Source organism: Scylla paramamosain, chromosome 12 (genome assembly GCF_035594125.1).
Source record: "Scylla paramamosain isolate STU-SP2022 chromosome 12, ASM3559412v1, whole genome shotgun sequence".
NCBI classification, from domain to species: Eukaryota; Metazoa; Arthropoda; class Malacostraca; order Decapoda; family Portunidae; genus Scylla; species Scylla paramamosain.
The window spans coordinates 26,451,142-26,461,706 of record NC_087162.1 but is presented as its reverse complement, the minus strand read 5'-3'; the positions used below and the strand labels follow the sequence as shown (position 1 = coordinate 26,461,706).

At 41.5% G+C, this 10,565-nt stretch overlaps 3 protein-coding genes across 3 annotated transcripts; all 3 read left to right on the top strand.

Annotated features, from left to right (window-relative positions):
* Positions 1–417: 417 nt before the first annotated feature.
* LOC135105470 (uncharacterized) lies at positions 418–2,128 on the top strand. Its single transcript, XM_064013593.1, has 2 exons — positions 418–860; positions 1,209–2,128. The coding sequence occupies exons 1-2, from the start codon at positions 598–600 to the stop codon at positions 1,399–1,401; spliced, it is 456 nt and encodes a 151-aa protein (XP_063869663.1). The 5' UTR covers positions 418–597; the 3' UTR covers positions 1,402–2,128.
* Positions 1,726–4,003, top strand: LOC135105416 (probable glutamate receptor). The gene is made up of 5 exons (XM_064013553.1): positions 1,726–1,840; positions 2,363–2,528; positions 2,721–2,962; positions 3,470–3,748; positions 3,981–4,003. The coding sequence occupies exons 1-5, from the start codon at positions 1,726–1,728 to the stop codon at positions 4,001–4,003; spliced, it is 825 nt and encodes a 274-aa protein (XP_063869623.1).
* Positions 3,812–6,103, top strand: LOC135105415 (uncharacterized). The gene is made up of 4 exons (XM_064013552.1): positions 3,812–4,375; positions 4,588–4,766; positions 5,310–5,610; positions 5,984–6,103. The coding sequence occupies exons 1-4, from the start codon at positions 4,085–4,087 to the stop codon at positions 6,101–6,103; spliced, it is 891 nt and encodes a 296-aa protein (XP_063869622.1). The 5' UTR covers positions 3,812–4,084.
* The last annotated feature ends 4,462 nt before the right edge of the window (positions 6,104–10,565 follow it).

Below are 10,565 nucleotides of genomic sequence, written 5' to 3'. Positions count from 1 at the left end.
GTCTCCTGTTCCTATGTATCATATAGAATTAATAAAACATTAATCTAAACAATTAATAAAGCTGCATTCTTCCTAACCACAATCCTAAATGGTTCATTTCTTCTCTCTCAGTCTTCTTGTTCGCAGAACTTTCCTTACTTTTACAATTACATTTTGTTACGTGTACGTGTATTATGATTCACTTCATTATGCAACACAAATAATGATAATGGTACGATGTAGATAAAAATTGCCTTATTTTTCCTTTATGTGTTCACTAATTATCAAAAGAAAGAGACATCACTCTCTCATCTTACGATGATAAAACAGTTCTTGTTACATCTGCACATCTCCACGATGGATTTGTAGTTACATAAGGGATGAAAATAAAATATTAAATATTATTTCACCTGACATTAATATATTTGGCTTCTGGAGATACAAGCTTGTGATTGGCGTAACGGTCTGGCCGAGCTGGGCGGCTCATCAGCAAGGCCCAGCAACCTGAACTTCGCTTCGCTTCGCTCCTAATGATTGAATAACACACTTCGATTCGAATGGCCGGGCGACAGAAATAAGCACCTAAGATACGCATTATTGTCTTAAAGCTTTTCTTGCATGTTCACCTCTCCTGTCCTCAGACTGAGGCTGAAAATGGCTGTCGGTTTCTGGGTCTTCCTCGCTCTGTTGCTGATGGCGGTGGCGGCGGTGGTGGTGGTGAAGGCTGCGGCCATCAGCGTGAAGAACGCGTCGCCGTCTCCTCTTGGCTGGAAGGAAGACGTGGTGGTCGGGGCGGGACACGTACTGGAACACTACCTGGCGGGGTGTCACGTTGTCATCGCTGCTCCTCGCCTCTCACCTGCTCTTGCTTCGCTCCTCAGGTTAGTCATGACAGTGTGGCGTTCAGTATTGCACATATTTGTATAATAAGGTAACTGGCTTCAAGAAAAGCGTTCCACGAGTGACGTGAGAATATTTGGGAGTGAAGTTTGAGAAAGATGAAACAGGTCAGACTGGTAACAACTGCAGTGAACATCCTAAACCCTAAATTTAGATATCATATCCTGCGGGAAAAGTTCGCTGATGGTTTTTATTCATTATTTAGTCAATGCAGGCTCACCATACCCAATGTAACTAGAAAATGCTTTGCACAAAACAGAGAAAAAAAATCAGTCTTAGGAGCAGCAACGTAATGAACCTAGCTTTTTGTTTATAACACTATATTCCAGAGAAGTGTCGGCGGTGAGCGTGTCTGTTGCACTGGTGGACATCACCCTGTGCATGGATCTGACACCGCGCAACGTGTGGAAAGAGGCGAGTATGGACTACTGGCAGAGGCTGTGGGACAGCGGGATGCAGGCCACGTGCAGGGTTCTCGTCATGGACCACACCGCTGCGGACATTGCACCAGCCGCATCGTGAGTAAATTAACGAATAAGGTATCAGTCTCTTGACGGAGGCTTTGTTTGCTCCCAGCTAGTCATAAGTCCAGCACGTGACTAAGACTTTACTGAACAACACGATATTGTGGTGAAAATTCACCCTTCCACATTTTTAACTGTTAGCGGAAAATAAAATGCTTTAGTTTTAATTTTCGTTTTCTACATTCCATTTCTGAGAGAAAGCGAAAACACTTCTTAAGAATATCATATCTCTTAAATTGAGTCGCCTTTCAATCTCTTATTGCTTTGCAGACTCCTGACGTGCTCAGATCTTTGGCAACAAGCAGACACGCGAGTACTGATCATGGGCAGGAGGGAAGACGTGGAGGTCCTGCTGAGGAACGAGGGTCTGCGCAACACCCGCCACGCCATGTACCTCACGCCCCACGCTCCCACACAACAGCAGCAGTCTGGAGCAGGTAGTGTCAGTAGTGAGTAGCTGCACGCAAGATGTTTTCACGACTGCCAAAAGTAAAATTCCGTGTGGATCATTACCTATGGCAGATCTCAACTCCGCACACGCACACATACTCGTACATACACACACACACACACACGCACACACACCTAAGTATACTCTTCCATTCCAGCCAAGCGTGGTGTTATAGACTTGTACACACGGTGTCTTTACTGTGACGCTGGTGGGTTCAAGCTGCAGCTGACGCAACGCTGGAATTTGTCAGATCTGCCACAGGAATCAACGATATTTCCGGGTGACCCTCTCTCTCTCTCTCTCTCTCTCTCTCTCTCTCTCTCTCTCTCTCTCTCTCTCTCTCTCTCTCTCTCTCGGACTCCTTCAATCATCTCTGTATTATTTCTTTTTGTAAGTTTTCTAAATAAGTCTGTTTATATACCCGATATTTAAGACTGTAATGACAACAGTAATTCTTCTAATAATCACTGACAAATTATATATTTCTCCCTTCTTATCGTTTGTTCAGAGCAGCACGAGGCCCTCATGGGAAACAAGCTGAGGGTGGTGGCCAAGAACTACTTCCCCTACTTCAGCTACGAACCGCTGAGCGACAAGCCTGGCACCCTGGTGACACCCAAGGACTCCCTGTGTGCCCGCATGATCGCCGCCCTCGCCACTGCTTATAACTTCACGTAACTGAGTTCATTGTTACCAAGAGAGAGAGAGAGAGAGAGAGAGAGAGAGAGAGAGAGAGAGAGAGAGAGAGAGAGAGAGAGAGAGAGAGAGTAATTATGACTAGCTCAGATAAGAACACTTATTAACAAATATTCTGTAGAACCCATTACTTTAAAACTATACGGACCAATTAACTCCACTTCTTTCAGATACGAAGTGAGGGAGCCGGAGGACGGCCAGTGGGGTCTTCTCACCAGCAACGGCAACTGGACGGGCCTGGTGGGGACACTGCAGCACGAGAACGCAGACTTCTCCGTGGACATCACCGTGACGCTCGACAGATCCAAGGTGGTGGATTTCACGGCGCTCTACATTGAGGAACCTGTTGTAATTCTCTCTCCAAAACCAAGACCTCTTCCCGAGTATTTGTCGCTTGTTAGGCCGCTGGAAGGTGAGTTTATTAGTGCTGTACAGCTTGTGTATGTGTGTGTGTGTGTGTGTGTGTATGTGTGTGTGTGTGTGTGTGGTGGTAATGGTACCGCATCATAAGGTTTTGTTTCGTATTTTTATGCCATCCATCCCGTGGCAAAACCAACGTGTTATCGTACTTATATCATTGAATTAAAAAAGGCAAAGTTAAAGAAAAATACTGGACCAGAGCAGTCATGTGGTTAGAGGACCAGACCATAAAGATTAACTGCATCTAAACACAAAGTAGCAAGGAAGCTGACGGGGAACTCCCCGGCTTTTCAAAGCGTAAGAGTTTTATCTAAGACTCAGTTCGTGGTTGCAGATATAAAAATTAGAAATAGGGTTCATCTTTGAAAAGGAGGGGGCAATATCTTAGGCTTTGATCCGCTCCTTCTCTAATGGTAAGAATTTTACTCGGTTCGTAGTTGCAGAAGTATAACAATTTCAAATCAGGGCCATCTATTTTAAAGTACCCTCTTACTCACAGCCAACGTCTGGGCTGGTGTGGTGTTGAGCGTCTTCGCGTGGGGTGCGATACTGTGGCTGATGCAGATGTGCTGGCATTGGATTTCTGGAGGTCGCCGGTTGAGCTTCTCTTCGTCCATATTCTACGGGTGGGCGGTGCTGCTGGAGGACCACCCCTACCACCCGCCCGTCAACACCTCCAGTCAGGTGAGGATCCAAGTGTTCCCGATGGGCCTTCGGCACGCACCCAATGTGATTTGTATTTACATCATGGTTGTAAAGAAAAAGGAAGATATTTTCGGTCTTTTTTTTTTTTTTTTTTTTTTTTTTTTTTTGTGTGTGTGTGTGTGTGTGCATATTCGCCGCAACCACCACGGTGACTCGACACTCGGCGTGGCGTTTACAGGCGGGCTCCGTATGATTAGGTCTGCGACGAGTCTTAAAATTAAAACACCCCAGCCGCTGGGGGAAGGTATTTTAAGTTGCTCCGCAGTTTAAAGCACCTATTATCTGGCTTTGCTACTGGTTTACAGATTATCAGAAAAATGGTTACTAGTTACAGCACTTTTTCTTTTATACAGAGATGAGGACAAGGCGACCAACATATCCAGGACAATAACTGCAAGACCCAAATTCTATGAAAAAGATATGCCACTACAGTGACCGGTACCGTTATTCAACACTTCAGGTTCTGGTGGGCGTGTGGCTCATCGTGGGATTCATCGTAACCACAGGCTACAGGTCCTCGCTCATCTCTCATCTGGTGGTGCAGGGGAAGTCAGCGGTCATCAACAGCATGGAGGAGCTGGTGGACAGGAGGGAGACTGACGGCTGGCGATGGGGAACACGGAGGATGACAGGAGTGCTCAAGACCTTCCTTAGTTCCAGTTCGGACCCAGCTATGATCCAGGTCTATAAATACATGGAGGTGAGACTTCCACCGTTATCCCTTGTGTTTTCTTCTCACTGTCTTAAATTTATACATAATTGAGACGCATATCCAATAAAAAAAAAGCCGATTATAAGAATGCAAATACTGAGGAAGGAATGAAAAGGGTCATCCGTCCAGTGTTATCTTTTCTGTGTTCTTCTCATTGGTACATCACTGGTATGCATGTCCAGTAAAAAGGTAATTGTAAGACTGCAGATATTGATGAAGGGATGAAAAGGGTCGTGGACGGGGGGTTCTCCTACATCTACAACTACTACTATAGCAAGTCACTGGTGGCGACTACCTATACAGATGCCACTGGCTACACGCCGATCCACATCAGCACGTCTCACTATTCGCTCTTCTCGGGGAACGGCTGGGCGTTTAGGTAAGTTATAAGTCCTGTTCCCTTGGTACTGGAGAAGTTAGTATGCTTGATATATAATAGTTTCTCTTGACGATTTTCTTTTACAGTTCCCGCGCATGTAACAATCAAATAGAATATCTACAAAATAAATAAAAATATGAAATTGAATAATAATATATACGTAAGAGGTGTTTTGTCTTTACTGTGTATGCTGTCGGGCCTTGCTATAGATGTATGTGGTCAGCTGTGCTATTCCTAAACTCCTGGTGTGCAGTACTGTGGTCCACGAGACTGTCCCTTTCCACTAGGGCACGACGGGACTAAAAAGTGAGAAAGAAGTGTGTGTGAGTGTGTGGTGCTGATTTTGTATGGGATTGCCTGTGTGGGATTGGCGGACTGGCGAACAGACAGAAAAAGACCACGAAGGAGGAGAAAGAGAAATACACAAAACTAAAAATTAAAATAAGAACATATAAGATAAATAAAAAAACAAAAAAACAATACAAAATAGAAATAAAACCGTCTCAACTAACCTATCTTCCCCCTCGTATTCCCTAAACACAGACGCGGCGCGCCCTTCCACTCCCGCTTCAACAAGGCCATCCTGAAGCTCCTGGATGCTGGTCTGGTCACTTTCTGGATGGACGACGTGATCAACAACTACGTGAGGGCGGAGAGGCGGAGGAGAGCACAGGAGACGGGAGGCCAAGTGACCATCATTGCGGTAATTAATATTCCTTTTTTATTTGATAGTCTCTTGGTTGTTCTTATCATCTCTTCTTCTTCATCAGTCTGTTTACTATTGACCTGGTCTTGCTTGCCCATGTGGTTACTGAAGAGAAGGTGGAGGAGAAAAATAAGAAGAGTTAAAATATTTGGACCACTGGAAAACACAAGTAAAATCAACAACAACGACAACAACAACAACAACAACAACAACAACAACAACAACAACAACAATAATAATAATAATAATGATGACAATAATAATGAGATTAGTAGTAGCAGTAGTAGTAGTAGTAGTAGTAGTAGTAGTAGTAGTAATAGTAGTAGTAGTAGTAGTAGTAGTAGTAGTAGTAGTAGTAGTAGCAGTGGTGGTGGTGGTGGTGCTACTGCTACTACTACCACTACTACTACTACTACTACTACTACTATTACTACTAGTACTACTACTACTAATAATAATAGCAATACTAAAATATTCCTATGAGATTAATATCTATTTCTCCAATCTGCAGGTGGGCGACGACGTAGTATTGGGTTTACGTCACATGCAGGGTACCTTCTACACACTAATGCTGGGCCACTCCCTTGCCTTCATCGCCTTCGTCATTGAGTATCTCTATCAAATTCACTAATCGTCAGGCTTATAAAAGAAGAAGAAGAAGAAGAAGAAGAAGAAGAAGAGGAAGACTCGTCTATCATTAAAGAAAAGCAAAAAATCTGGTCTATTCGATCTCCGCATCTTTCAAAGTGAACAGAAGAGTTTTATTCCTTGGGTGCCTTGATACTTGTGCTCCTTTTTTCTTTTTTTTGCCAGGAGGTGGAATCATGAGCAATTTTATTCACGCGCACACACACACACACACACACACACACACACACACACACACACACACACACACACACACACACACACACACACACACACACACACACACACACACACACACACACACACACACACACACACACATGTTGTTTCCCCTGCCCCTTCCTATCTTTCTCCCTCTCCCCGTACGATAACTTGCACACCCACACGAGCAGCATAATTAATTGATTTATGTTGTGGAGACCCACCACACCTCACAAAAAAAATCATTTAAAAATAGCAACGTGGTCTGCCCACAATCTTTAATCTACTACTTTCCTTCAATTTCCTTCCTAAGTCCCCGTCATTGCTCACAGATGGTATATATATATATATATATATATATATATATATATATATATATATATATATATATATATATATATATATATATATATATATATATATATATATATATATATATATATATATATATATATATATATATATATATATATATATATATATATATATATATATATATATATATATCCGCCACAATCATCACAAGTTAAAAACACAAATATATAACGTCGCGGAAAGACAATTACGTGGAGACAGAAAAACATGACATAGATAAACAATAAAGAAGTCTACGGACAAAAAAAAACATAAAAGAGTAGCGATTAATTTTTCACTTCATTGCCGCGGTACAACACTCTGGGCGGGCCTCCCTCCCTCATAAGCATGTGTGTGCAAACTGACTGACAGAGAGCGAACGCATCCTGCTGCTACTAGTGGTTCCTGGGATGCTGAAACGTGAGTCAGAGGAGGAGTTTTCGCTGGGTAACAGTTATTAAGATTGCGCATGAAGTATAGGTAACTGATGCCTTCGATAGCTCCGTTGGTAGAGTGGTGGACTGTACTCTTCATCTAAAGCAGATATCCACAGGTACAGGTAAAGTTTGCTTATCCTGTGAGTCCTAGATTACGTCTTTTTTTTTTTTCTCCTTGTTTTCTTCCGATGAACATTTTTGGAAAAGAATGTCATAACTGTTTTGTCTGTATTCTGAAACGTCTTAGTGCCACTCTTCCACTACTTTCAGAAGGCTCTAGCTGAAGGTACACAAATTTTTAGGGGTGCTTTTACGGCTCTAATGACAGATTAACAAGATTTTTACATTGCTAACGGCAGAAATACTCCTAATCATCTCTGTGGCATTTGAAAATAGTCGTGGTGAGAGAAAATTGTTTCAAAATACGGGTCTTTTGACTGCTTAGGTGACGAAAACTAAAGAAAAGTTTTTGCATAGCCACACAGGCAAAAGGAGAGAGTAAGAGGGTAATTTTGTCTTTTTAGGTTATGGAAATGTTTGACTCAGTACAATAATGTCTAAAAGTTGTACGTGATTATAGGGAAAAAATGGTCTAGCAGTGGAAAGTTTAAGAAGTATCTTACATTCATATAAACGTTTTATTTCTTAGCGCTTTTTTTGATGATATTTTTTTCTTTCATTAAAAGTTATGAACCAAGTTTAATATTTTCTACTGATCTAATTCTTCAGCCCCATGTACGAGTAATTAATATTTTTAGCGTCACTATTACTGTCAACTGAGGCTGTTTCACACCAATGAAACATATCAGCACATTAAAATTTGATTATCAGAGAAAGGTTTGTTCCTCCTGGAGAGTTTTAGCGTCAGTAGGAAGAGTGACGACCGTTGAAACCAACGGCATCTTTATTTCCTTTCCACACATTTCGATGTGATCATCATCTACCACTGCTTCTCATCCTCATTCTATTCCCTGGATATATAATATTTCATATACAACAGCAGCAAAGAAGTAATAGACGCTAAGAGAATGCACTGTAGCTCGTCATGATATTTATTCATTTCTGCGTGAGGGTGTCTGGAGAACAATGGCGAGGTGCAGGTCTCGTGTGCCTCACCGCACACCCTTAATGTTCAGTAAAGTGGGCTGCTGCTTTCCCGTTCTGCCCTGGACTAATGTGATGGGACAAAGATTTCAGACAATGCAAGTAATAACTGAGTTTCGTGAATAACATGATAAACTTGATGTGCTGTGCTGTTTTAGGAAACGAACACACACACACACAAAAAAAAAAGCAGCTTGGGAATGATTTGTCTAATGCCAACCATTTTGTGGTCTAGGAAACTGTCTATCACTACACATACCTCGTAACTTTTTAATGTGCGTATGTGTGTGTGTTTGTCGTAAGTAAGTTGTAAGTTGGAGGTTACAAAGGTAGCAATAAGCACTGGTCACCATTTTACCCGTTCAATAGTATTTCTTCACACAGTTTTCATCCCTTGAAGAGTCTGATCATGAACATCGTGAACAGAAAATCTTTTAAATTGTCGGAAAACGAGAGAAAATAAATAAAATACTAAGCATTATGACTAAAATTCATGTATCAAAGTAACTATCTAATGATCCATAATCCCCCCTCCTCTCTCTCTCTCTCTCTCTCTCTCTCTCTCTTTCCCCACACACTCACTCCTACGCAAGCAGAGGATGAGGAGCCATCACTTGTACCACGAAACAGGAATTGGCGAGCGAGTGTGGTTCACTTGGTTGTGGGCTAGAGGGCTTTCGTTCCGGGCCATAGCCAAGCAAACTGGCCGGAGTCCCACCACAGTCAGACGGTGGGTCAAGTACCTGCTGAGGGAGGAGCATCACACCCGCAGTGAGAGGAGACTGTTGAGCGATCAGCATCCCTCCCCTTTGTCTCATTACATAAATCTGAGTAACTACCTTCAAAGACGCTTGTTGTACTGGCTCTACGTGGACAACACCTTCCCTGTGTGTGATGCCCTCTTGCCTTACCGCAGCCGTCTCGAGTAATCAAGCTGTTAGTGCTGAGTCATTAGGAAGCTTTAAAAGAAGATTAGACAGATTTATGGATGGGAATGATAGTGGAAATAAGTGGGTATATTTCGTACAGGGACTGCCACGTGTAGGCCTGATGGTTTCTTGCAGGTTCCCTTATTTCTGATGTTCTTATGTTCTTACAAGAATGTGTTTACGAGTAGTATGAACGTTTACTTCTTGGGGAGACACAGTAAAGCCTCGTCAGCGCTGCCGTGATGTGCAATAAATACATCGTTGTAGTTTCTGTAAATTGTGTAATCACGTGACCTGCGAGAGTGTTTCGTCCACTTTTGTGTGACGTGCCAAAGACATTTTTGTACGCATTTAACAACACAGTTTTAAGTGAAAGTGGATTTTCTATTTAATTCATTTACTTATATATTAATCGATTTATTATTATTAATATTGTTATTATTATTATTATTATTATTATTATTATTATTATTATTATTATTATTATTATAGTTTATCTATCTATAAACTTTTTTTTTCTTTTTTCGACATCTGTTCTCCTACCACTGTTTCTTGGTAGACCCTACACGTCCACGCTGTGCCGCGCAGACCTGACATTATTTAATTTATCACGAAGTGTCAACTAAGAATGGTATCACAATGACACTTGTTATGTACCATCAGTCTGAGATCAAGATAAGTTAGTTTTTTATCTATTTCTTTATAGTTTTAATATGTAATAAAAAGACGGTCTCTCGTGCTAATCATGATTCTTTCCACAAATGCATAATTTTTTACAGTAGAACACCTTAGAGACATTCCTACAGTGCTGGCAATCCAATTAAATAAAAGCACCAATGCCCTCAGTAGTATCAACATAACAGAAAGAAACATGTCAAAATGTATCGATAAACTTAAAGTAACAAGTCACCCGGGCCTGACACGATCTCATCCCGCATCTTAAAAGAAGCGAAATCCAAATAAGTTAAACCTCTGATTTTATTGTTCAATAAATCCCTGCAATCCGGTACGATACCTGATGATTACACTCTGATGATGAATTCTGATTAAAAAAAAAAAAAAAAAAGGCAGTATATCTTTACCATGCAAAATGACAGAAAGACTTAAAAGAGACAAACTTGTTAATCATTTAGAGGAAAACAAACTACTTAAAAATACTCAGCACGGCTTACGAAACAAACGCTCTTGTCTGACGAACCTCTTAGACTTCCACGATATTATGTACCAGTATGACGACAGTAAAGCGGTAGATATAATACATCTTGATTTTCAAAAGGCCTTCGACAAAGTCCTCCACAAACGTTTACTGATTAAACTAAAATCACATGGTATCCAAGGTGACCTGTTGAGATGGGTAGAAAACTGGCTAAACCGTAAACAAAGAAAAGCATCTAAGTGGACTAACGCAGCCATCGGGGTG

Excerpts from the sequence above, each read along its gene's own strand:
- LOC135105416 (XM_064013553.1), top strand. The coding sequence starts at position 1,726 with ATGGGCAGGAGGGAAGACGTGGAGGTCCTGCTGAGGAACGAGGGTCTG. Across the intron at positions 1,841-2,362 it reads ACAGCAGCAGTCTGGAGCAG|AGCAGCACGAGGCCCTCATG; the intron begins GTAGTGTCAGTA and ends TCGTTTGTTCAG. Across the intron at positions 2,529-2,720 it reads GCCACTGCTTATAACTTCAC|ATACGAAGTGAGGGAGCCGG; the intron begins GTAACTGAGTTC and ends CACTTCTTTCAG.
- LOC135105470 (XM_064013593.1), top strand. The coding sequence starts at position 598 with ATGTTCACCTCTCCTGTCCTCAGACTGAGGCTGAAAATGGCTGTCGGT. Across the intron at positions 861-1,208 it reads GCTCTTGCTTCGCTCCTCAG|AGAAGTGTCGGCGGTGAGCG; the intron begins GTTAGTCATGAC and ends ACTATATTCCAG.
- LOC135105415 (XM_064013552.1), top strand. The coding sequence starts at position 4,085 with ATGAAAAAGATATGCCACTACAGTGACCGGTACCGTTATTCAACACTT. Across the intron at positions 4,376-4,587 it reads AGGTCTATAAATACATGGAG|ACTGCAGATATTGATGAAGG; the intron begins GTGAGACTTCCA and ends GGTAATTGTAAG. Across the intron at positions 4,767-5,309 it reads GGGAACGGCTGGGCGTTTAG|ACGCGGCGCGCCCTTCCACT; the intron begins GTAAGTTATAAG and ends CCCTAAACACAG.